This window comes from Falco peregrinus, chromosome 6, assembly GCF_023634155.1.
Source record: "Falco peregrinus isolate bFalPer1 chromosome 6, bFalPer1.pri, whole genome shotgun sequence".
NCBI lineage: Eukaryota > Metazoa > Chordata > Aves > Falconiformes > Falconidae > Falco > Falco peregrinus.
In genome coordinates, this window is record NC_073726.1 from 85,231,850 (window position 1) to 85,258,851 (window position 27,002).

Sequence of the window (27,002 nt, forward strand, 5' to 3'; positions counted from 1 at the left end):
CAATGATGGTACTGCCAGGGGAGACCTGGCGCATAACAAGAACTACATGGCTCGGGGAACAAGGGACAAAGTCCAAGGGGATGGGAGCCCAAGAAATATTCTCCTTGATCCTGCCAGTGAGGGTGAAAGGTCTGAGGAGGAATGGATGGATTCTGTGGGTAAACAACTGGTTATGCAGCTGGCGTTGGTGTTTGGCACCAAGAAATGTTGTTTTGTTATGATCCCAGTATGAAAGGCACTCACACTCTTTAAAGTACCAGCTAAAATGTTATTTACCAGAGATAAAACTATAAAGAGTGGATAGTACAGATAATGTTATGTCCCTTTGGATGCTGGGAATCCTGAGCTGTGCAGCACTGAACCATCCTCTGATCAGGTCACAGGATACTGAGCAGGTCCCACCTCTGCAAAGGGCTACCTCATTTTGCTCCTCTGAACTCTTAAAGGATTTTATTACAGGGAAAACAACTCTATTCATAATTTCTTCTTTTTTTCTTTATCCTTTACTGTAGAGAAGGGAGTAAGTCAAATTTTCTGGGATATTTAAAAGTAGCTTTGTGGAAAATTTTCAAACATCGAGGTTGAGGAGATAATCATGCACACTGTTAGGTTTTAGTTCTTGAGAATCAGATCAAAAAGTCTTGAGCTCTTTTTCAGCTTAGAATCCCCCAAACTTCAAAACAGAATAGTTGTAGGGCCTTGCCAGAGAAAAAAAATCATAGCATTTGTACATTTGGCTTCAAAGTATAGAACAAAGGTTTTCAAGTTCAGGGTGGTTAAAGGATTTGGGGGAACTTTCTGGATAATGTGCTATTGGATATACATGTAAATGATCTGTATTATTAGTGCAGGTCACTTCATTGACTTTGGATTGCTCATAGATTTGGCATATGTTTATCGGGGCACAGAGAAAAGAAATGATTGTATCCCTTACTTCCCAACTCCTTTGCTGGGATGAAGCTGGGAAGAATCTGCTCAGCTATGGCCCATGAGATTTGGAGGAGTTGCAGAGAGTGTCCAGCTCTGTCACTGCTGTCCCTTGGGGTGTGTGTCAGTGGTCTTAAACTGCAAGATCAAGAATTCTGTAATATTTGGTTGAAAAAGAAACCACAGCCACAAGACAAGCAACTGCTTGGCTCAGGATCTTGAAATGCAGCATAAAAACTGGCTTGTGCTACAGTCTGTGTTTTAACATAGGGGAAATTCAGGTGTAGCATTTAAGAACAAGCCATTGATCTGTTTATTTAGATTTGAGATCAAAATAGACCATAGTAAACACAGTCCAGCGCTGCTTTCCTGTAAACATATTCAAACCTGTGAGGTGAGGCAACTGCTGTCTTAGATCCTTAGACAGAGCAAGTTGCTATAATTTTACTACAGATAACTGCAGATATATTCTAGCTGAGGATCAAGGTGGTAAATTCACTGCCTGGACTCTGTTTTACTTCTGACATGAGCTAAAGCAGCAGTTTCTTACTACACAGCTACCAACTCTGAGAGCACAGCACGAAGGCAACCTCTTCCAAAACATTAAATGAAGTTCAAGGCCCTGTTGGGAAGTAGTGGGACCCTAACACACAAAGGCAGGCTTGGGAGGGAGCTAAGAACAATCTCTTCTATCACAAGTACAATTTAGAGCTGCTTCTTAGATTCATTACAGTTCCATAGCATCCAAACACCATTTAAAACTGCTGCAGAGCACCATCATATTTCCATTTTCATGAGCAAAAACCTGCTTAGGAGATGCACTGCTTCATTAGATCGTCTGACCAGCTGGGGAAAGGCTCTCCTCGGTGGCCATCCCCAGGATTTAAAGAAAGGAGTCAAATTCTTCTTCACCAGATGAGAAAAGGTTTCTGCCCACAGATTCATTTTTAAGTCATTATCATCTGGGAGTTCAGACATATTTTGGTATTCAAAATATTTAATTAAGGCTTCCCAATCAAAAGCCTCTTGCACCTATAAATCATAAGAAAAGTGAAACAGTACAAAATATATGCATGGAAGTTTAGAATTACTCTACCTGCATTCTTTACTAAATCCAGTTTCTGATTTTTTTACAGGGTATTTTTCTTTCTTTTTTATAAGTGTAGCTACCTGACAAATTCTAAATGCCTACTGAAGAATCAGAGTAGCCCTTTAACACCATCAGACTATTCAACAAGCCTATGTTTCTAATATTCACACAACCCCCCAAATCAAGTATTTATATAAATGATTTTCATCCTGGAGGGCATGGCTGTGCTTACAAACTTCATCGCTACTCTTTTCTTTTGCAGTTGTTACAATTGTTCAAAACAAGATTGATACAAATATCCACCCATGTCTGCATGCTTATAAGTATGCATACGTGTAATACCTCTGCATATTTAGAATGCATAAGACTGTCTTCCTGCAGCACAAAATACAGGCTCCCTGCTTGGTGACTCTGCACTCAGTGTTTGTAGTCAGTTAATCCTGGGGACTCCTGAATGAAGTATTGCACCAACAAAACTGAAAGACTGGCTTAAACTGGAAAAAAAAAGAAAAAAAAAAGAAAAAAAAAAAAGAAAAAAAATAAAAAAAAAGAAACCATTATCGATGATGAGAAGTCATGGTTGGTAATGGCTAAAGGCTGTGGTTTACATGGTTTACCATTGCATCCCAAACCAGTACACTCCACAGGCTTTTACACTGTGCTGAGATCACAAATTACTCAGAACAAGTACATTTGTTGGGGACTGCTTCAAAAACATTTCCCTGCAGCCCTGGGTCTCCTGGTGAAGTGTGCTACTCAGGGACAGATCATGACTGACTCATGTTGGTTTGTGGAATCCTATGAGCTGACACATAAAGACACTGTTGGAGACTAATAGAGTCAACAGAGAGAGATAATCTGGGGTAGGCATCAAGTGGCTGTAGAAAGTGAGGAAAAGGAAAGGAGCAGTCCAGATTTTAAATTACCAGTTTGTAAACCTTTTGCAAGCTTAACTTGCCTGCAGATCACCTGCAGGTATGTCTCCAGGGCAGTAAATACTTCCCAGTACTTCAGCTGTGATCCATTTTCAAGGTAATCTCGAATCTTCTTCCTAAGTTCTAGTGCAAGTGCATTATGGGCCTTATCTTTTGGGATGCCCAACACAGTCTTATTCATATAAACAGACCAGAGACTGCAGGTGGCTTTGGAGGCGTGAGGGGAAAACTGTTCAGATTGCTGCTGGTTGTGGCCCAGCTCATGAATGGCACCCCAAAGGCCATTGGCTTCAAGGGACCGAACACCCACCACCTCTGTCACTGACTTCAAATGATGCATGACTGGGTTGCCAGCATGCATCCAACCTGCAGGGAAGGTAAACCACAAACAGTCTTGGCAATCTGCCTGGGAAAGCTTATGGCTAGAACACAGGATGAAAATAATTCTCTTTACATTAACTCATTCTTTGAGTTGTTTGTCAGGAGTGGATGCTACTCATTACGTGCTTCCACTCCCTCTGCTGGACTATCAAATGTATCAACCACAAGCAAAAGTTTAACGTGCATATTATATGCTTTTCTGCTTCACTTCCACTCCTCGGCACTATATACCACAAAGAGCAAAAAAGGCCAAATTACTTTTGCCAGAGCTACGGACACTGCAGATGACCTTACTCCCAGCTACAGGAGTGGAGAGGAGGCATGGAAATCCAATCCTGTCTATACAAGAATTTTCTGTTGACACTGGTGCTTTCGTATTTTCAGATCTGGCAAGGAAGACACTGTTGCCAGGACAGTTTGTATCCTTGTACAGCCAAATAACTGTATGGCTTGTGTTGATGAAAATGACCCCAGCACCCTCCCCAGCTCTCCCTAGAAACTCTGTGATCTAAGTTCTGGCTCTATAGGAAATACATGGGGGAAAAATATAATGATAAGCAGCAGACACAATTAAAGTAGAAAAATGGATTATTTTTTCCTGAAATGCTTCCAAAGAACAAGCAGATCTTAATGTTGAAGGCAGGGGACTAAAATGTTTCACTGCAAAATTCTGTCAGGGCCCTGAGTGCACCAAAAGGCATTAATGGCCTTGAGGAGCCCCACTTGGGGATTCCACCTACACCTCCTGTCAGTGGCCCCAGGGGCCACGTTTCAGCTCAGCCCTGGGCTGTCAGTCCCTGCCTGAGCTATGTTGTAGGTGTGTTTGTCTCCAGCTCTGTCACAGCCATGCCTGTGTCTGGCCGTGGACCCTGTCGATCCAGTCCCTGATCCACGGTCTGACTTCCTCACTGGATTTCAGATGTGCCTCATCACGACGGGCCTGCCTGGTAATCCTGGTTACCATCACTGGACCTGACTCTGAGCCGTGGATTGACTTCTTTGCTTCACCACAGACCTGCCTCATTCCTGAACACTTGTCGGGCAACCTGGACTCTCAGCTGACCCTGGCTGTTGTGCCAGCTCTGCCCTGCTTGCCTCACTTAGGTGTTGTGGGATGGCCCCTGTCCTGCTGGCTGTGTCACTGCCATTTCTCCTGGCTCCCTGTCCCCCAGCCAGCATCCTCCACTGTACCCTGGCAATGTCTGTTGTACCAGAAAGCAAAACAGGAACAAAAAAAATATTTTTTTAGATATTTTTGTGTGTGTGTGAAGGCAGATTTTTCTCAGTGTTTTTAGCAAGACAGCTCTTTACTATTGAAAAATATTCCACAGTTCAGCTTCAGCTAGAACTTGCTGCTGCTGGCCACAGTTACTACCTCACTATAATTGTCATCACTTTGGTTGCAGTTACGCTGTTTGTCACGCTGCTTGTAAAAATCTTTTTTCAGAAAAGACAAACAGACTTACCATACTCCTTAGTATCTCCCATGAGTTTCTCAGTATTGCTGACTACAATAACCAGCTTTAAAAATCATGTTTCAGTAGCTTTTCATAGAAATTTACTGTCTTTATTTCTTTTTCTTTCAGTGCCAATTCAATAGGCTCAATGGATCCTTCACTGTTTTTTTACAGCTCCAGCATAGTGCAGGGAGGATACAGAGCCATTCGCATCTCTGAAACGGTGCTACTCTCCACTTATTTCAGCAGGCACGATAGAAGCTGGAAGAGTTTTATATGTTGGGTTCTGCCAGTGTGGCCTCTGATGGACACAGCTGTCTATCATCACATGGTGAGTAGCTGTGCGGAAGGCTGGAATACATTCAGAGACGGAGCCACATAAATCAATAATTCAGAAGTCTTTGTTTCTAAGTGCAACTTCACTCAGAGAATGGCAGCTACCTGAACAACAACTGTTTCTTCAGGCAGCTTCTCAGTCGGTGCAAACTCATTTGAAAGATCTGATTCATAGCAGCTGTGAATCAAGTCTGCATGCCTTCAGGGTCATGCTGGTTTTTAAGGCTCAAGGGAAGGGAAAACTAGTGGCTTTAAAGTTCACCTCAACCTGTACACATCCAAGGATTTTAAACTCTGGTATTTGGAAATCAGTTCTTCCTGTGCGTCAGTAAAAATTACTGCAGAACAGCCACTTGTGTCAGCGCAAAACCTACCCGTTGGCCTGGGTCAGACACATGCCATAGCTAGCTTACTGGGCTTGCGGGGTCGATACAGCTAAAACAAAGCAGGGAAAGGGATGGACTCTGCTCTCTGACATGCACTGCCAGATGAACTGCTTGCTCATCCTTTATACCTGTACAAAATTATTCATGACAATTATGTTACCTTTGTGTCCTGTGTCTGAATTTTCAAATAGAGCTGTCACTAATGGTCAGAGTGAATAGGAAAAATGTAATACTCCCATGTTCCCCTGTTGATCTTGAGGGGTTAGCAGTTACAAAAAGTAGCAACTGACATGTAATCTAAACACAATTGTTGCAAAGTCACTCTCAGATTACAACTTCACTGTTAAATTCAGAGCCATAGGTGGCCAGATGCAATGATTGATTACTCCAATAAAATCCTTCTTACATGAGGATATACCTGGAACAGAATATGCAGCATGGCAACATAGCACCTATGTATCATGGAATCATGGAATGGTTTGGGTTGAAAGGGACCTTTAAAGGCCATCTAGTTCAACCCCCCTGCAATAAGCAGGGACATCTTCAACTTAATCAGGTTGCTCAGAGCCCCATCCAACCTGACCTTGAATGTTTCTAGGGCTGGGGCATCTACCACCTCTTTGGGAAACCTGTTCTAGTATTTCACCGTCCTCACCATAAAAATTTCTTCCTTATACCTCGTCTGAATCTACCCTCCTTTACTTTAAAACCATTACCCCTTGTCCTATTGCTACTGGCCCTACTAAAAAGTCTCCCCTACCTTTCTTAGAAGCCCCCTTTAAGTATTGAAAGGGGGCTTGTTATTTATTTTGGGTTTATTTCACTAGTGATTATAATTAACTGGTTATTAATAACTGAAGTGTAAGTTGTTTACACTTGAGCCAGCCTCTCTTGAATTAGTGCTACTTGACTGACAGCTGCTACACCACGTGAGTTAAGCTGCTAGAGCTGTGGATTATTGACAGAGTGGTGGCCTGGGAAGCTGATGAACTGATCAATTCCAGTGGTAGAAAACACCTCTAGTGTTACAATCAAGTAAAGCTAAAAGCATCCTCCAATCCTACTGAGAAAAGTGCAATACTTGAACAAAGATTAATTGCAAATAACGGTGAGATTTGGCCTTTAGGAGCCTCCTTACCACTCCTAACAGGCTTCAGTTCTACTGGCCTAGCGAATTGTCTTTAAGCAGCATGTTTCTAATGACAGATAACAAAATGCTGCTTACAATAAACTTTCCCCCCTACCCCTTCCCTTATTTCTTGACTGATGTAAGTGATCCTATGCCTGCTGCATAGGGTCTTATTACATAGTAGGTTGCCTGTGCATCAGTTAAATGCCTCGATTTAAGTTTCAAGATCTTGTTTGTCCTGCCTAAAACAGCTAGCTCTGTGTCCCTTCTTTCTGTTGCTATTAGCATAAACCCATTCCCACCGTAATAACAGTAACGTGACACTATACACATCATTTGGTGGCTAGCCTGTCTCCCTGCACTGTGTTTTACCCTGGGATAGCCTCAGGTTTAGCAGCAGAATGTGTTACCTCTTGACATTCACAGAAGATTCTTACTTTCACAAAGGGTCTCCTTGAATTTGGTGGGATTAATCTGCTGATTTGAGGATCTGCATGATCTTGTGGTAATGTTACTGCCTTGTGTATTTCCCTTATAAATACCCATCACAGGTAAAGACAAAATGTTCTAATTATTATACTTGCCATGAGATATATGGACATCTGCCACCATCCTCTCTGGCCTTGGAAAAGTTGCTGGGATGACTGCCAGTCTGGCTATTGCATACATCATCTTGTTGCAGATGGAAAGCAGACTCGCTGGGTTGTTCATGTGGTGTACATCAGCAGCTGGTACTGTCAGGATGATGTCCTCTGTGGCCAGCTCAGCCCAGGGGGCCGGGTAATGACAGATGGTTGACTGCCAGGCAGAGACGTCGGTTTCCCCTAATTCCGCATTCAGGTGAAAAAAGGTAGGCAATTTAGAAAGAAGTTTTAAGTGTGACTAGAGAGGAGAATCACTACATAGCTAAAACTCTCTGCATAGCCTCAGAAACAAGTTAATCTAGACATAACTGGACTTTACTGAATCAGGGGGAGAACCTGAGATTCTGGTGAGGGGTCCAGTCATCTTTGGTGACCGTATGTCTACTGTCACTGCAAGCGGTTGATGACATTGATTTTTGAATATCAAGCCACCTTGAAGGTGTCTCAGAAATGCTTATACTGGCAACATGGACAGAGATTAATTCCTAAATGCAAGTCCTACCAATATACTTTCTGCACTGAGAAATACAAAGCTTTATGCAAAGGCTTTCCTGGGGCATTATTTATTCTGAGGTCTTTTCCATGCATGACCACAAAAAACCAGGAAAATGTAGGCAAGCAATCAATACAGAAATACTTCTTTACTCCCCTGCCTGTAGTTAGGTTTTGGGACTGCTTACCAAACCAGAAGAATGGAGCCTGCACCGCTGCTTTAACTGTGACTGATATTTGACCTAATGTTCTCTCCTTTGGCACTATGCCATATATGAGGCCACCCCACAGACTAGAGACTTCCATGGAGTTTTTTTCAACTTATAACTAACTTCTTTACCACCAAGGGAGGCTGCTGCAGGTCTGCAGCATAGCTGAGGACATCAGTGTGACAGCTAATCTGCACCTGGTGGGGACCAATGGTCACCAAAAGGCACTGCAACTTGGTCAGGCTTGAGTAGCTCCACTCCAAATTCGGTGTGTTCTGTAGCTGCCATAGTCTCTCGTCTCAGCAGGGAAAGACAACAGTATACTACCATATGGAACATCATTCTTCATGTCGGCACAGGCATCAATCAGATGAAAGAGGCATGAAAGAATTCAAGGGCAGACTTAAGCCCCATGAAGAATAAAATGGAAATGCTGGATCAACTGTCAAAGAAAAGCAGAATTCTCTTTCTACAGCTCTGTTTGAAAGGAGGGATTTCATTGGTTTTGAAGAAATTTCGAAGTTGGTTGGCCCCAGTTTTAGCACCCTTACTTACCATCACAGCTACCACAGCTGTGCTGCTATGAATGGATCAGCACCAAGGTGAAAAGCAGAGCACGAGCAGAGATTGTCCTGATATAAAATGAGTGAGAAGAAAGTAAGGTGGTGAAGGGGATAATGTCCCCATTTATAATTCACCTGTGTTCCATGCGCTCTCTGAAACACTGTAATGCTCCCATGGGCCAGCCATCAGTGACTGAAGAAGTCCCTGGTTTCCAGACTAGTTATTCCCAGTTCTTCCTAAATTTTTATATATATATATATATATATAAATGTACATATTTTTAAATATAAAATAGGACAATTATCTGCCTAAATAATTGTCCTATTGTCCCTTCAAAGAGAAAAAACAACTCACCCTGCTATGCGATAATACTGTCTGGACAACTACCTCTACAGTAGTGTTTATCCCTTTCCACTTACAATAATGTAAGGACTGGTTTCAGAGTCAAGATATAAGCCCCACAAAAATATTTTTTGATAGTGTGAGTGTTTGTCCTTATGACAAAGGTAATAAAACTTGAAAGAAAACAGCTTGGAGGCCTTGAAATGAGGCAGGATGATAGCAGAAGATAGCAAGGTGGGGCAAGTGAGATATTTTTACAGTGGGCAGAAAGATCTATTAGTCTCCTCCACATAGACAACATTCAATTTTATTATTTCTCATCCTATTTAATGTCAATACAGGGATTATTCTGTTAATCTTGAAAGCAACAGTATAGGTATTTGTCTTGTTTGACCTCTGCCCTCTCTAGGGGAATGGAGTAGAGCACAGAGGTGGTATGAGACCAATGTGAGATGACCACAGTACGGACCAGATGAAAATCAGAGGTGTGTCCATTACGGCTGTATAGGGCAGTCATTTTTTTAGGACAGAAGTGAGTGTAACTTGAGAAATGTAGAAAGATGTTTACGATAGGAGAAACTTGGGGAGAAATTGTGACTTAGTAAGGCCAAGACAAACTTCAAAGAAATGAGAACAGAAACAAAGAAAGTTCTTCTGACTGTAATGAGAAACAAAGGCAAATGTTCACCTCCAGGTTAGCTACAACAGCAGAAGCAGGAAAATGCAGAGTGACTACTCTTCTGGGAGGAACAGAAAGCCCAGTGCTTCTCCATGCTTCAGGATCTTAGAAAGAATCACAAGCATTATCAAATAGAAACACGTAAGTCGTATGATAGCCTTCAAGTTACAGGTAAAATCCAGCAGCTTCAATTCTAATCCTAATAAACTAATTTTCTGAGGCTTTCACCTTTGTGCTGAATCCTTCCCCATCTGACCAACAGCTAACTCTGAATCTTCTTTGAAAAGTTACAATTCTTAATGATTTATAGGGAATTGAGAAAATGCAAGGAAATTTCAGACTAAACTATCAAGATAACCCTGCCCAACTGTCACATCATAAAAGTTAGTTCAGTTGGATAAGCTTGGCATCAAAGTGACCTTTCTGTTAAATTTTATTTAAAAACAAAAACCCAACAAATATCAGAAGTGACGTTTGTTTCTGAAAAGAATGGAGGACAATCTCCAAAATCTATGATTTTATATGTCCATTTTATTTTTATTTTGTCCAACTAGAAACACTCCATAACAGTGTGGCATTTTTTCTTTCCAGAGAAGCTCTCCTCAAGCAAGACAAAATACCCAGCTTCATGCAATAACATCTTCAGGTAATGTCATTGCACCTGAATTTGCACCTGAATTTGACAAAGAGCAGTAGTGGTACTTTATATTGAGCAATAAGTTAAATCACTTCCTCTGGAAACATTTATGTATGAGCCATGTGTCTGGTCAACTCCTCTACTGCAAAATCAAAAATTTATTCATCATCTGACCAAAATTGTACCCAACAGAAGATCAAATGATTAATATACCAGCACCTATTATAAGACTGAGGCATTTCTGACTACACGGTGAGCATGCAATCTGGGACAGGAAGGAAGCAGAGAGATTTAGACTATTATATTTATAGAGTACTCCGGGCAGCCTGATTCCATTCCATAGTTTTGGTGCTGCTGAAGAAGGAAAGAGAAAAATATGCCCTACCTTAATTTCTTCCATTGATCTGAACAGTTACAGTTGGAGAAGTAGTCATTTCTGGAAGATTTTTGTTGGGAGCACATATTCATTTCTATACATCAAGGAAGCTGTCATAGAGCTCTGCAATGTTGATTAAAACCATTTCCAGAGCTGCCTTTGACTGGGCTGTCAGCACTGACCCTGGAAAAGTACTAGGTTAGTCATCTCCTCCTGGACAGAGCAGACAGCTAGGGAGGTCTGAGCTGGAATCCTCAGGAACACTGTTGAGGCCTGTGCTAATTTCTTGAGCCACGAGGAAGGTGGCTTCAGAGCTTCTTTCTTTTTGTGGTTTTCCCAAAATTGGGAGAGTGCCTTGCAGAAGTGGTACTGTGAGAAAACCTCATCAGGATGTGAGACTGGCTGACTTGATGCTAGTGTGTTATTGCCTAAGATACCACCTCCAAAATGTTGTAGTATTTTGTTCCCATGCATCCCAGCAATGGCACTCTCAACAGCATTCCCTGCTGTTCCCAGGACCATGCCTGTTCTCCAACCAGCAGACCACCACCCCTTGGAGAAAAGACATGAATCTTCACCTTCTCACCACTGTAGGCTTTGCAGCAGTACACACTCAGGTTTTCCTTAAGATCTGTTAGTTTGCAACGGAACTTCTCCTGGCTTAGGAGAGAGAAAAAGTCCTGTAGATGACCACAACTTGTCCTCCCTTCCCAGCATCAAGCCAACCAATGACATTGAGGATAAAGGTGTTAATCGCTGATACCTGGAAAAAGTTTTCACAAGTGAGTACCACAACATGGCCCCTGCCACAGTGTGCAGCTGCAAGGAATGCCTGGTGGGAGGCATTCATAGCAATGGGAAACACTAATGCACAATGGATGAGTAGATGGGAGGAGACACTGCCGTATTCAGTTTTGCATTTGGTAACTCCCTTCAAAAGGAATTTTTTTTTTTTTCTTTTTTTTTCTTTTTCACCCAATTCATGTCTGGAAAAGCAAAAGAAATCCTTGTCATCCAGACTTGATTTATAAGTGCTGAAAGCTGTACTCATCTTTGCCCTGTTAGTAGTGAAACACTCCTTGTTGCAAGAAGTTATCAAGGCAAATATAGTAACCTCTGTCAAAAGAGGCTTGAAAGTTAACCCAACAGATATCACCAAGTGGCAGCAATGTTAAAATTATAGGGATCACCAGCTTTCCTTAAGCATGGTATCAATGGAATTCCAGGCAAGAATGGTGCTGTGTCTTTGTGACTCATGTCATATTTTTCTGCAGTGGGCTAAGACGCTACTACCCACAGAGGGTGGCTCTGTCCTTTACAAGAAGTTGTTGTCCCCAGGGCACAGAATCCATAAGAGATGAGCCAAGCACTTCCTAATCCTTTCCAATGCAAAGGCAGGCATGCACCTCAAAACATTCACAGCAATAGCTTCAACTAATCCACTTGATTTTGCTTTCAGAAAGTCTAGAGGCTCTGACACTCTTCTAACAATTCAGCTTTAAGGTGGTGACCTCCAGCACAGAGCAAATGGAAACCAGGTAGCAAAACGTTAAAACTATGGTAGTTTTTTGCAAAGTTGCAGAGTCATCTGCTCTCTTGCTATTCTCTTTACCACAGGCTTCAGTAGAAACTTTAGCCTTCGTTGCCTGCCTGCCTCCCCATCCTGGGATATAAGGATAATTTTCTCCATCATAATAGTGGTTAAACACTGAAGAGATGTCAAGACAGGTTGTGGAATCTCTGTCCCTGGAGATATTCAGTACCTGACTAGGCAAAGCCCTAAGCAACCTGCTCTAGGTGGCCCTGCTTTGAGCAGACATGGGAGCAACTGACCTCCAGAGGTCCCTTCCAACCTCAGCTATTCCATGATTCAGTTTTCCATCAGCATGTTCCAAATGTATTGGCAGTGCAGAACATGTGAAAAATTAATGTGAAGACAATGGCTTATTGCCTCAGCAGAGCTGCCTCCTGAGCACAGTCTTATCATGACATGGTATATTATCCTTGTCTGAACATAGCTCTGAGACAGAGATGAAGCTGTAATATATTCTTCCTCATGTAGCAGTATAAGGTCCAATTACAGAACTTCAAATTCCCACCCTATTTATCAGAAATTCCCTGAAGAATTATCATCACTTTCAAGAACTTCTGATGAGAAAAGAAATTGCCTTACTCTAATAGTCTAAGGTTACCTGCCTAATCGATGAAGGGCAGGTAGTGGATGTAGTTTTTCTGGATTTTAGTAAGGCTTTTGATACGGTCCCTCACAGCATCCTTCTGGACAAGTTCTACAGCTGTGAGATGAACAGGTCCACAGTGCGCTGGGTGAAGGCTCAAGGGTAGAGCTCAGAGGGTTGTGCTGAATGGGGCTACCTCTGGCTGGTGGCCAGTCACTAGCCAAGTCCTTCAGGGGTCCATTCTAGAGCCAATTCTCTTCAATATTTTTATCAATGATCTGGTTGCAGGAGTTGACATTAGCCAGTTTGCTGAAGATGCTAAACTGGGAGGTGCTGCTGACTCTCTGGAGGGACAAGAAGCCTTGCAGAGGGATCTGGATACATTGCAGCATTGGCCGATCATCCATGGCATGAAATTTAACAAGAAAAAATTCTGGATTCTGCACCTGGGATGAAGTAACGCTGAGCACAAGGATAAGGTGGGAGAGGAGTGGCTGGAGCGCAGCCCTGCAGAAGGACCTGGGGGTGCTGGCCGGCAGCAGGCTCAGCGTGAGGCAGCAGGGTGCCCTGGCAGCCAGGGGGGCAAACAGCACCCTGGGGTGCATCAAACAGCATCACCAGCCGGGCAAGAGAGGTGACTGTCCCGCTGTGTTCAGCGTTGGTGCGGCCTCACCTCAAGTGGTGTGTGCAGTCCGGGGCCCCACAATTTAAGAAGGATGTGCAGGTCCTGGACTGCATCCAGAGGAGGGCAACGAAGCTGGTGGAAGGGCTGGAAAGAATGTCCTGTGAGGAGCGGCCAAGGACTCTGGGTTTGTCTAGTTTGGAGAAAAGGAGGCTGAGGGGTGAGCTCCTTGCTCTCTACGGCTTCCTGAGGAGGGGAAGTGGAGAGGGCAGTGATGGTCTCTTCTCCTTGGGATCCAGTGACAGGATGCATGGGAATGGTCCAAAGCTGTGTCAGGGGAGGTTCAGACTGGACATTAGGAAGCATTTCTTTACCGAGAGGGTGGTCAGACACTGCAACAGCTTCCTAGAGGGGTGGTCGATGCCCCACGCCTGTCGGTGTTTCAGAGGCATTTGGACAAGGCCCTTACTTTACTTTTGGACATGCTTTAACTTTTGGTCAGCCCTGAGGTGATCAGGCAGTTGGACTAGATGATCCCTTCCAGTTGGAACTATTCTGTTCTATTCTATTCGCAGCACTGGGCAGGAAAGGATCACCTGTGCTGAGTCTAGTTGTCCCCCCTATCAGACATTTATGCAATATACAATCTACTGGGGAATGCACAGCTAGATCATGGACCCTCTGTGCACAGAACCCAAGACTCATGGATCCGCACAGTATCTACCCCAGGTTCCCAGGGACTTTGAAATGCACCCTGAGGTGCAACAACACCCTGTAACAAAGCTAAGAACTATGCTTAGTTTTAATGCCTTAAGGTTTACACCACGCCGCAGGAAATTTGCAGGAAAGATAAAGGTCATCTTTTGTGTCCCAGGTCCTGCATCAAGAAGGATTTAAATACCTCAGGAAGTGGCCCCATAGCTGTGCTGTTGACATAGTGGGGAAAAAATACTGTGTGTGTCATTGCTTTGCAGATCAGACCCAACCAGAAGTTTCTTCCAGAACAGTCATCTGTTGAACATTTTAACATGGAGCACATGAGCCAAACTACTTGGTAGTTTCTCAATAATCTATAGCAGCACCTTCAGCTCCTGCATATCCATCTCTATTCATGGTCATTTCTTTAGGGGGACAGGGAGAAGAGATATTTTTCATTCCAGCAGGCTAATAGCAGCAAACCCAAGGCAGAATAAACACTATATACAATCTAAAGACAGCACAAATATTTAAATACTCACTGGGTGATCAGAAGTATCCTTGACATTCCTTTGGACACTGAGAAAGTGCCAGTCTCTCCCTCACTGCCTATGAAATATATGCCAGCCACGCTGGTCACCTGGTTCCCAGGGAACCCCAACAGCACCTTCTCCTTGCCATGTTGACTAGCCCAGTGCCAGGCCTGGCCTCCAACCAGCAGCCCTCCCCCCCCCGCCACAAAGCCAACCAGGTCTTTCGCCCGCGCGCTGCCATAGGCGTCCATACAGTACACCCCCAGCGAGGGGCTGAGCTCTGCCCCCGCCTGCACTGCGGTGCCAGCCCTGAGCAGCAGCTGGGAGAGGGAATCCAGATGAGGATGGACCCCAACCAGGGCCTCGGGGGAAGGCTTGAGCCACACCACAGCATTTCTGAGGAACTGGGAGAACTTGGAGTCCTTCAAGATTCCTTCATGGGAAACAACACCATCCGGCCCTTCCCATAACAATATTCTGCAATTAGCCCATTGGTACTCACCAGCAACAGGAAGGCTTCATCTCCAGTAAGCAACAGCTCATATGGATGATAGTTTGTTGTGAACTCAGACGAATTAACATCTTCCACCAGAGAGGCACAGGCTGCTGTGGAATCCATCTGATATACCTCTTGTTAATGAGTACTGAAAGAGAAAGGAAGGGAAGCACTGCTTAGGTTAGAAGCCACATTTGAAATGTTTAACATATTTAAGCTATTGAGATATATACCAGCTATGCTATTCTACAGTCCCATGAGGAACCTCTGTCCCCAAGTGGTGCACAAATATACGGCCCAGGAGTAACGTGAGTCAGGAAAATACGACAGGAAGGAGGGAACATTACATGGCTACTAGTCCCACAATAAGCCCAACAGACATGTTAGGAAATGTACATTGAAGACACAATTCCAGTTAAGCCTTTCTATATTCTTCTGCCTGTGAGTGTCTGAATAGGTATGAAACTGCTTTACAACACTGACATGTCTGGAGCTGTACAACAACCCTAATAATTTTTTAATTAGATAAAATGTAGATTTCAGATTACTAGGTCTAGCCACAAGCTATTGTGCTTCCACGGCTCAATTTTAAGAGGAAGTCTGGCATCTCAGAGAGGCAAAGGCCTTCAGTTATCTCTAAGAGTGTAGGACATAGTGTTCACCTGTCTGGCAGAGGTGGAAGCAGTGGCTCTCACGCCATTGTACACCTGCTGTCAGAATGCGTTGCATTCAATGAAAATTATATAGACTTAAAGGAACATGCCTTATATACAGAGTAAAGAATTTCTTGTTGGTCTCATTAGTGCCTTGACAGGGTGTCACATTAAGAAGGGGGGTTTCCTCAAACCCTTTATGTTAGATCAGCCTGTCCGTTTCCCAGGAGAGATGAGACCCTTGTGCCTGCCCAGCCTGCCTGCTGCCTGCGCTGTGACAGCCCGCTGTATCGGAGGGGATGTGACCAACCTATTCAGGGACCCCCGCTGACAGCGTCACTCAGTCAAATCCCTTACAACAATGACTCAAACCTCCAGAGACCTGTACAAAATGAACGTCAGCTGAAGATTTTTATTGCAAGTTTGTGACAGAGTAAGGTTTGAAGATTGCCAGTGATGACACACTGACTGCAAAACAAGCTTAGAACGATTCACCTAATAACAGCTAGCATGAGTTAGTCAAAAAATTAAGTTCTTACCCAGCAGGCGTCCCTATGGGGGAGAAGACAGGTTCAGCCTGCCAACTGATCCCAGAAGTTACAATGGAGTCTTCCCTAACTTCTGCCCTCAGTTGCCCACTTTTACACTTCATAGTACATTGCGTATTCATTATCATACACACGACTGGTTACAAGTTTCTCACTTCCAATATAAATTAGTACGCATCCTCAGATAGCACTATGGAAGTTTTTCGCTAACTCCACATGCTCTCCAGGTGGGGTTTTGCCCTCTTTTGGGGGGGCTATTTGAGTCAGAGGTCATGATCTCCCACTACCACAATTACCTTTGTCCTACTTTCAACTAAGTTTCTGTTGATGTATGGGGGTCATGACACCTTATCAGCTTGTCAGCCAGAACTTACAGCTTTAGAGGGTGGGTCAGCTTCACCTAACCTTGTGACACTAAATCAGAGTGTGGTATTTTGGGAGTTTAGGCAATAATTTCCCCCCTTTAGATTTATTTCAGTCCAGGGCCAGTCCATTTTCTTTACATTTAGGTGAAGTTTGAGTGACACATTTTTGCTACTGATTGGTATCATGTACCCAGTGAAGTGTTAGTACCCTGGAGGCGGCTAACTTTGGGATGGAGGCGTGCATTAGTATTACAATGACATTATTTCATTTAAGGAAAGCAATTTTGCCACAATGGTCAGATCAGCAGACACCATCTCATAGATTCTTTATATGACAACTGCTATGCAGCTTATCAGACCACCAGGTCTCCTTTCCTGCAGGGAAAGGCTCCTTTTCCTGCAGAGCCTGGCTGAGGCGTTTCCAGTCTGCTCCACCCTCCGTTACTCCTGCCAGCACATGCTGAGGTGGCAGGGTGTGCTGCTTAGGGAGCCGTGGTAAAGTAGATTCCATGCATGCCAACCATCCTGAAAGTGATAGCTCTATTTTACCCTAAAAAGCTTTCTGTAATACCACACTTCTGTTAGGTCCCGATTATCTCTAATACCCCCCCAAAGTAATTTTCCCACACAGGGTAATTACAACAAGGCAAAAATATTTATCCAGTTAAATTGATAACTAACAGATATAATACAAATTATTCCACTATTGCTAAATCCCAGTAATGATCCAGTTAAAACTGATATACATAGGTTCTCCAGTATCTAACCATTTCCCCAGTGCTGGGTCCTGATGTGCAGTTGTGCTAGTCTTTTCTCAGAAGAGATGGTTTGCGGGGAGCCGTTAATATCCTGAGTTCTTTGCTGGGAAGAATTCAATGAAAGAAAGGAGAAGGCTCTTCCTCCTTGATCTTAGGTCCTCTTGGAGTTATTTTTATACTTGTCAAACAACCCATTTCTCACTGGCCCATGGGTCAGTTACATGATGACTACTTAGTAATGTTAGACCTCTACCATATCGGATAAATATGCAGAATCATTGTTAAGCTATAGGAGACAGGCCTCCCAAGTCTTTCCTGACACTTAGAAATTTCTGAAGTTATAACTAAAAGAGACCTGTGGCCACACAAGACACTGGTGAGTCTTGAGCTATTAAATTAGTACGAGGCCTGTGAATTGCCTCTAGCAATAGCAACAATGCATTTACTGGGCAACCTGTTCCAGAACATAATGTATGGGGTGCTGAAGAATTAGACAGACTCATGCTTTTGCAAGGCTGTGTGTTTAGGGGCATGTCTTCTGGCATAAGCAGCGCAGTCCCCTTGCCTCCCCACCCATCTACCCGACCGTTAGGATAGATAACTGCATGCATTCATGACCAGCATTGTCTTCTCTCGGGCTACACTGGTGCAGCAGGTTTCACATATCTCCACCTGTCCAGACAGGAAAATTACCCAGTAGGGTAAAGCTGTGTTAACAGAATCTTTTTTAATCCGATCCTGCACTGGGTGCCACCTCCTTACATAAGGTGACCTAGTGACACGCTGGGTGCCTTCCTGTATCAGCAAGGGAACAGGGCAGAGACGTAGAGATGTGACCCATGGGGAGCAGAGGTAGGGTGCCCCTTCGCATCTGCCCCAGGCTGGAGTGAACGGAAACTCTAGCCATTTAATATTTGCTTCCTATAGCTTCAGTGAAGTGACTAGCTGATCTAAACCCATTTCCCTCAGAGCTGAGAACACCTTGTCAAAATAGCCACCACAGATAGTTTTCTCCTGGTAGTTGGGACTCCATGTTGGGAGTCCTGGGTGCACCAAAAAGCCTTAATGGCCTTTAATGGCCAACCTTGCCTCCACCCGCTCCCCCTGCCCATAGGACCAGGGGCTCCATTCCAGCTCGGCACTGGGCCTCCAGGTGTCGGCGTGCCTGTCTCTAGGGCTGCCTCCGGCCCTGCTCTCAGAGATGTGCTGTAGGTAGCTTTTCTCCAGGATGGGCCCCGCAGGCATATGTTCTAGCTTGTCTCCTGTCCAGCCTCTGACCCCCTCTCCTTCTGCTCCTGATGGGACTGTCTGGAGAGACCATGGACCCGGCCCATGGCTTGCCTCGCCTGGGACTGCTCGGGGACTCTGTACCAGCACCCTGCTCTGCCTCCGGCGTTCGCGCCCCACAGGGCTGTGCCCGGTCCGTGAGGGCACTGCCGGTGCTGCCACCCCCTCAGCTCCAAGCTCGCTTTCTGCCACGAGCAGCTGTCACCTGCTGCTCCCTCCCAGTGAGCAGCTCCAGCCTGGCAGTGCCAGGGAACCCCTCACCCCCCCAGCACACAGCAAAGGGTGGGTGGCAGACGGCCGTTCGTTCAGGCAAGGGACAGGGTCTTCCTCTCAGAATGTAGTGATTTGCATCCTGATCTAGCTGTGGATAATTCATTTTATCTTTTAAACCTCTTTCATTTGCTTAACTAGACTGCAGCCTGTGGGGAAGGCACCATTGGTTTCTGTGTGTTTGTGCAGTGCCTGGCACGAAGCTCTCGCCCTCACAGGGCCCTGACGGCCTAAAAAGAATAATTGTAATAAATGACTGTCAAATCCCAGGCTGAACCTCTCTGAGCAGATAAAAGCTTTTGCTTTCTTGACTATTCAGTCAGGCAGTGGCGGTGAGCACTGAATTATCTATTACTTTTTTTTTAAGGTCGAGGTAAGGTCAAGATCTAATCCTGGGAGGTGGGAACTGGATCCCAGTGGAGATATTGTACATCCCACACATACCTTTTACATTCTGCAGAAGCAGCAACAGCTTCTGGCCGATTCTGTGCCTGATCTTGTATTTTCCCATTTAAGAAACAGCAGTAGGCTATGCACCCCAGCTCTGTAGGTTTCAGGAGCGTTTTTCAACCCGTTACCATGAGCTGGACCATATTCAGTTTTGCCTGGGTTTATTCCCAGCCAGTTTGGTGAGGCCATACCCCTAAACAATACCAAACACTGTGCCAAGTCCTCTTGGCAATACCCAACACTGCTCTGCTATACATCTTGGCCATCCTGTTTATCTTTGGGTCTCCCACCGCTTATGGGTCATCTCAACCATGTCAGCTTCCTATATGCAGGCTGGAGCATAGCCATAGTCTGTCTACACCAGTGCATGCATCAGTTCTGCACCTAAGCTCACAGACTTGCGCTCTATGCTCCTGATTATGGATCACAGGGTCGCTAAACTTTGTATTCCAGTTTCATCTTTTGTACAGGTTCTTGACTCCACTGATTTAGAGCAGAAGAGTAATGTATCCAGTCCCACTGAATTCAACACCCCAAGCAACTCCCAAAGAAATAATCATGGGGGGCAGTTTGTGAGCTCAAAGTCAGTGATACCGAACCCCCTTAGGATCCGAAGGAAGAAATAGGTCCAAAGACCCAAGCAGCTGACGTACATGTTAGCCACATGAAGGAACCACGTAATGGGAGAGTCCCAACCTGATGTTCTATCAGATTCTTACCTCCTGGGCTCTTATTCCACCACCTCCTTTCACCCCAAATAGTGGCCATTCTGGACAAAGACAATGCTTCTGGTTTGCAAGCACTTGTGTCCTCAGCCAACCACCAATATTATTTTGCAATTTTCCCTTACTAAGGGCCTTTCAGCATAATTAATTACCAGCTGTTCTTCCTACTCCATCCGGGCACAGAGCCTATGTAAATTATTGGCAATGCAGGATTTAATCCAATGTCACACAGTGGGGACAATTTTTATTGTAGAGGTAAATGCAGAAAGTAACAGCTATTGATTCATTTATGTAGTCCAGGGTGTCAATAACATCCCCTGCTTTTACCTCTTCTTCAGGTAGGTCCGAAAAGGGAAGGCAGGCAAACATTTCATACAAGAAAGATAGTACCAGTTACTTAAGAATGTAATTCATTTAATCCACTGCTGAAAAGAAGTCTCATCTAAGTAGTGGATTTTTGGATTATGGTTTCATGAAAGCCCACAGATTTTAAGCAATGTGAACTATCAAAAGGTATGTCATGTCACCCAAGCTATACCGTACTGTTTCTTTTTCAAAAAAGAACAGAGAGCATTTATCTGAATTAAGCCTTTATACTTTGCAGAATTCTGTTTATTTTGGAGCGCACGAACTCAGATGCTCACTGTTATGAAAGGCAATTTAAGCCAAAACAGTGCTCTAATTTGGTGTGATGATTACACGGTAAAAGCAAGGCAGCTCCCTCAGAACAGCCCAAACATCTGCAGTCCCCTCTGGCCATTCTGTGATGAACACTTCTCAGTCTGCATGTTTCCGTCTTGTCCTGCACAGGCTTTAGCCAGGTTACCGCTTGCACTTGTTGACTCCTACTCTGTGCTATGTGCTATGGCAGCTACCCGTGAGCAGCCTGAATCTCAGGGTAGTTTAAAGGTGACTCTGATTTGCATAAGCTGCAGTTCTACCAGCAGATCTAGACATAACCTGTACCACAGAGCCAGCGCCGTTGCCGCAGCCTGCATACCCAGTGTAGTGCTTTGCCTCCGACACACTGCCACGAGGGACCTTTTCTTCAGTGCATCAGCAATCAGAACCGTTTTTTCTCAGTTGTACGATTTTTTTTATTTTTTTCTGAAATTACAGTCATAATAAAAGTTCCCCCTTTGAAGGTCCTACATCTGCATGGTTGAATCTGGATTATGATAGCGGGGAACAAGGAATAATTCATGAAAATAACCCAGATCTACACACTTCTCTACAGGGTGTTAAATGCCAAGTATGCCTGATCTGAAAACATCCACATATCTTGAATTAAGTCACGGTATGCTTTAGGAAAAGAAGCCACCAATATCAATAATGTAAGATCATAGTGTTACTTCAATGGCTATTTCCTATCTAATAATGTACATGTCTACACACATAGTAAAATCCCTGGCTCTTACACAAATTATACTTCATCATGAAGTCACTTATTTTCACTTCTCTCTGTTATCAACTTACTAAAACAATTTCATGTTTCACACTAAGGCAGACAAATTTAAGTAGAATAATGAGTGCATTGTTTGTAACTGAAGAATATCAAATTGGGAAAGTGTATAAATATATATGCAACAAATTCCATTTCTAATTATATTCCTACTTGGTTGTCTTTATAAATTTAGATACATACAAAAATGTACAAGAATGCCCAAACCATGTTATTTAAGTTGCAAAAAGTAAGACTGCCAGATTTAAGGGTGTCATTTCACTTTAATACTGCCTGATTGCCCATCTCTGCTATATACTCAATCAATTTTATCTTGGGAGGAAAAAAGCATCTTAGATGACACAATTCAAAACTATGACCATGCATATGTAGAAATGTCATAATTCCTACATTAAGTAAAGTGATTCTGATGGAAAAAAATGGGGATCTAAAGTAATACATGCAATAGAAATAGCTTATTACAAAAATAAACCTGTAATGCTTGCAATATGTTTTACTTGCATTATAATATTTTTCATTCTCTAGTTCCCATGTAGCAGTCCCCTTTTCACCCTAAATATATTTTTTAAAAAATAAAATAGAGAAGGCATAAAGCTCCAGATGGCAGTGACTTTGACCATTTGATTGATACAAAAGACTGTGTTTAACAAAACAATTCAGGAGGAAATAGAAAGTATGATAAAAAGGTCAGAAGCAAATCATGGTGGACAGCAAGCAGGGTGAATGGACAAAGCAAAATTCCACATAACTGCAGGACAGAGAAAAGCAAAGGGCAAGATGAAAAAGGGGAATTGCATTTTATAACTGGCAGACTGAATTGTTTCAGCTTCAGGTCTGACCCAAAGACTACTCAACCCTCTCTGTATAGCAGACCTCCATTGATTTCAGATGATTTAGAATCAGGGACTGTGTTATTCTGCTGTTTAGTTCAAACATGTGAATGAACCAAACAATTTGTGTTAAAAATGCTGCTTACATCTTCAACAGTGTCTCTTTGGGCTTAACTGAAGGCTGCTCACTTAAAGTAGAGCTGTAACTTGCAAAGCAGAGCTGTAACTTGCAAATATAAAATGCCTAAGGATTTTATCAAAGTCGTCGATAAGGTTTTTCTAAAGGCAACCCTGTACATTTCTCACTGGATCCTCCTTCCACTATCCTGTGTTTGTATCACAAAGGTGAGGACTTCTCTAAAGGGAAACCAGTGTGTGATGCAGTGTTTACACCAAGCAGTTGTTTCATAAAATATTGTGCAAAAGGAATTGTGTTTCCTCAAAGAAAAGCACCATTCCTATATTCCAGAAGAGTTTTATTGAGGGAATACTGTGGCTTATTCAAACTTCATTTCACTCACATAGCTTGCATTCTCCACAGTTCCATCTGACTGCCCAAAATCTCTGCACCTGCAACAGGCTTCTTTTCTCTCTTGTGTAGCCTTAAGCTATGAAGTACTAAATCACTCAGCAAGGTTTTTTATCCCACTCCTTCTACTCCCACAGAACTCCCTGGATCCCTAGTACCCCACTGCTCTGCAATGGAAATCCAACTTCTGCTCAGCTCTGGCAGTAATCAACTCAACTCAAAGTGTCACTTTCAGTCATTCATCCTCTCCAGCCACTATTCCCCATTCTCATATACATTCAACTTTCCTATTATTGGCACGGTTATACTATGCAAGACTGAGTGGGAAGAGCCTTCAAGTCTCCAAGACATGAAGCACATAGCACTGAACACCTGAGGAAAGTGGTCAAAAAGTCATGTATGTCACTGCTGTACCGCAGAGTTCACTTTCTTCCATGTTAAGGTGATGATTCATCTATCCTACCTTAGAAACAGAGACTTCCAAGGGGCAAACCCTCTGTGCTGTCTCAGGGGGTGAACTGCCCTCGGCAGGTGCTTGCTTCTCTGTGTTGGCCCTAAAGGAAGCCTTGGGCGAGCAGCTCCGATTGAGATAGCGAACTATTGAAGGCCAAACTGAGGCAGATGAATTCCATTTTACCTATGTTTGATTTGTGGATTACTTCCTAAAGGTGCTGCCAGAGAATCAAAGGCTAAAAGAATCAATACAAATGGTATAAACTTCTCTAGCTGTCTACCTGAATTTGGAGAAAACAAAATTAGGTGAACCTGTTACTAAATTAGCAGCTCCTTCAATACCACTGAGTTCTTTACAACCACAAAAGGAAAAGCCATGTTTGAAAACAAATTTGCTGCTAGCCAGAAAGCTTATACAAACATAGATAATAAAACTGACAATCATTGATATCTTATTTCATATTTCCTCTTGAAAAGGTATTGTGCCTTGGTGTGTTTCTCCAAGTGTCGTGGCAAATCTGGCACTTTATCTATTAGTGAAATCACCCTTAGTCTGATAATAAAAGGAAAGTCTTCATCAGATCTTTGTTGGGCCTCCGTCTCCCTACTAGCAGAAGAGAGGATATAGCAATAGCAGGCAACTTACCACTAAAAGCAAGCTGAATGTAAAAATGAAGCCAGTAAGTCTATATGTAATTTGGAAACCTCACCAGTGAACCCATTCATTCGCAATTTATCACAGCATGAAAATACTCTGTTCCTGGTTTTATTTTTGCTGTTAATGTGGCCTCCAAATCTATTTTACTTTTTTTCCATTTCAGCTCCTGCTTAGGTCGGTCTCAGGTGTGTCCTAGGGTTTTTCCAGACTGCATGCTGAATTGCTCTGTGACTGCTGCTTGAATTACATTTTCACAGGAATTTTTAAATGTTTCATGTGTTACTTTGCAATCTGTCTGTGTGCTAACATTTCCTTATTTCTACAATCTGAGTTTCTGCTTTGACGGGCTACTCCAGCATGCACCATAACTAGTGGATATGGAATTGCAAAATTCAGTCCTGCAATGTGCCAGTCTTTTCTGATTTATACTATGTTGCTTTTTATTATTTATTTTTTTAACTTTATGGAGGAGAACAGACACCATTCCAAGGGTAACAATCTGAGTTAAGTCTAGTTTTGAATTTTGTTACTATGTATGCCTAAATATTTCAGGCTGCATTTAGGGCTGGTGTAAATTGTAGCTTCTCCATTGGAATCCCTACGGTTGAACAAGTTCACCTTAGGCCAGAATCCAACCCATCACCTTTTTCTTTTGTCCTTTTTTCTCCTAAGTATTTCAAGATTCATTTTGTTGTGCCATTCATGAAAAAAAGAACAGATCCTGCCATACTTAGGTAACAGATCTGATTATATTTTGCATTTTTTTTAATGGAATATGAACTCAACTTTTATTCATAAACTCATTAGGGGTGAATTCTACTTCTGTAGGTAGGGTCAGGTCTAAATCTTTACACTATGTGAATTTTCTTTTGAATCTCCAAACCATGACCAAATCACTACTGAAACACTGTCCAAGCTATAATTAGCCTCTGCATTTATTTTGTTGCAAGAACAACCCAAACTAGTAGTGAGTAAGAATAGAAAGAAAGTTTGAAAGACAAAGCAAAATATTAGGCCAATTAATCACAGGGAAATTGGAACCACATCTGAGCCAGAATGAAAAAAGAAAAGCTGCTGTACCAAATCTTTGGAATACTTCCATTTAGGCTTTTCTTACTGGGCATAGAGATGTGAAAGTAGGACCACATGCACAGTCTGTAAGTCCACAACGATTGTTTTATTTATTGCTGATACACAAGGAATGGGTTGGGACTGGTAAGCTGTTAGGCTAAGCATTAACATGCGTACCAGCTCCCACAATAGCAAAGCCGTTAACTTCTGTTGCTCTGTGGAAAAGGCTGGTCCACTGCTGTCTTCCACCTCTCTGCTCCCTCATGCTGTCATGTCAGCACCTATTTTTTAACCTTTGAGGAGTCCGTGAGTTAAACCGTAACTGACTACAACGAAGTCACCTCTTTTTTTCTACTCTCCCATCTTTCACGGCATGTATCTTGCTGCCAGGCTGTGATAAGTGACAGATACAACTTATAATTAAACTATTCACATAAAGGTGGGTGTTGGGTCACACAGTCATACAATGTAGGAAGAAATCTACAGTATTTCAGTATTATATAAGCTGTAGATAAGCGTTATAAGGTCACTTTCATGACAATAGTTGTGGAAGTTCTGCACACTTAGAGTGATTAAAAATTAGGGATTTTAGGGTAACTAAACCCATAGCGAAAATCTCATGTTACTGGGATTATAACTGAAGAATACAACATTGTGCAGGCTACTATTTGCTTTAAAGATCCATATTCTATTGGTATTGTCTTCGAGACCACTTCAGTGACTGTTCCATCCTGAAAACTTCCTGCAGAGAAAGGTTCTGCAGGAACCAAATCTACTCAGTTACATTCCTCCTGAGGTGAAGAACCCAGAACAAAGCTCATTTGTTATTTAACCCTTCAGAAGATGCCTCAGATGGTTGTTGATCTGCACACAAGTTTCTGTTAATTTCTGTTGGGGCTGACCTCCACTGACAGCAATTCAGTGTAAAGCTAAGCACCCAGTGAGCTACCATGCAGCATACAGGGACGAAAAGATACGCTATAGATAGTATGAGAATCAACGTTTGGATATTTTTCCTTCATGGTCTACAGGATCTCATTGGGTCCTGTTCCCAGCTGGGTAAAGAGGACAGTTCCGCAGACAGCTCTTTCTTGATAGGCCATCCCCAGGCTGTAAAAAATGGAGCCAAATTCTTATTCACCTGCTGAGAAAACTTCTGTGCCCACAAGTTCATCTTAGAAGGGTTGTCTTTTGGGATGGTGGACATTTTCTGGTAGTCAGAGAAGAGGTGGGTGAAGGGGTCCCAACCAAACCCTTCCTGCAACTGATGGAGAAGAATATAGTGTAAAAACAATGAAGTTCTCATTTCACTGGCATTATTCCTGTGTTGCAAGCAGTAGAAAATTCCGTAGGTTTCTGCAGCGTCTTTTAGAATGAACATAAAATTAAATGAAGGCATCCAACTTTCAGGCTTCAGAGCATAACTTACAGCGCCAGAGTACAGACAAATACACCTCCCCATTACACTGGCTTCCCAAAACAGATGAAAGATACCTTGGGAGCAGTCACAAATGTCAGCAGCCTACTATACAAAGTCCTGCCCCTTTGGGCAGAGGAAAGCTGCTTGTTCAGTGAAAAAGCATCAAAGAGGACACTGACAAAAAACCCAGAAAGAAGGAGCACAGGAGAGCAAGGAGTAAACAGAAAACAGGAATGAGAGATTGTGAGCAGGGCATGCTTGGGCTAGGAATAAGAACAAAAAGGATCCAGATAGGAAAACTGCTGTTGCATGAGTAAGGATTTTAAAGCGGGATGGGAAACCTACGTTGTTGCTTAAGATGAGGTTAATACGAAGAGCTGATGTGGAATCACAGCAAGACAGGATGCAGAATGTC

General features: G+C 43.1%; 2 protein-coding genes across 7 annotated transcripts in view; both read right to left on the reverse strand.

The window, feature by feature from the left end:
- Positions 1-1,144: 1,144 nt before the first annotated feature.
- On the reverse strand, positions 1,145-7,649 carry LOC101916184 (TRPM8 channel-associated factor 2-like). The gene is made up of 4 exons (XM_055808650.1): positions 7,605-7,649; positions 7,226-7,523; positions 2,987-3,318; positions 1,145-1,959 (listed from the first exon to the last, which is right to left on the reverse strand). Exons 1-4 carry the CDS (start codon positions 7,647-7,649, stop codon positions 1,705-1,707), a joined length of 930 nt encoding a protein of 309 aa, XP_055664625.1. The 3' UTR covers positions 1,145-1,704.
- Positions 7,372-27,002, reverse strand: part of TCAF2 (TRPM8 channel associated factor 2) — a 42,549-nt gene continuing 22,918 nt past the window's right edge. For 3 of the 6 annotated variants that reach the window (XM_055809107.1, XM_055809112.1, XM_055809111.1), the window contains one exon: positions 25,253-26,431. In XM_055809107.1, coding sequence (XP_055665082.1) covers positions 26,186-26,431 — 246 coding nt within the window. In that variant the 3' untranslated portion in view covers positions 25,253-26,185. Of the gene's footprint in view, positions 7,466-14,997; positions 15,257-25,252; positions 26,432-27,002 lie in introns of those variants that run through there. The other 3 variants (XR_008747917.1, XM_055809108.1, XM_055809109.1) reach the window with 3 other exon arrangements.

Excerpts from the sequence above, each read along its gene's own strand:
- LOC101916184 (XM_055808650.1), bottom strand. The coding sequence starts at position 7,649 with ATGACTGGACCCCTCACCAGAATCTCAGGTTCTCCCCCTGATTCA. Across the intron at positions 7,524-7,604 it reads CAGGTTCTCCCCCTGATTCA|TCACACTTAAAACTTCTTTC; the intron begins GTAAAGTCCAGT and ends TCTCCTCTCTAG. Across the intron at positions 3,319-7,225 it reads AGATGTCCATATATCTCATG|GTTGGATGCATGCTGGCAAC; the intron begins GCAAGTATAATA and ends CCTTCCCTGCAG.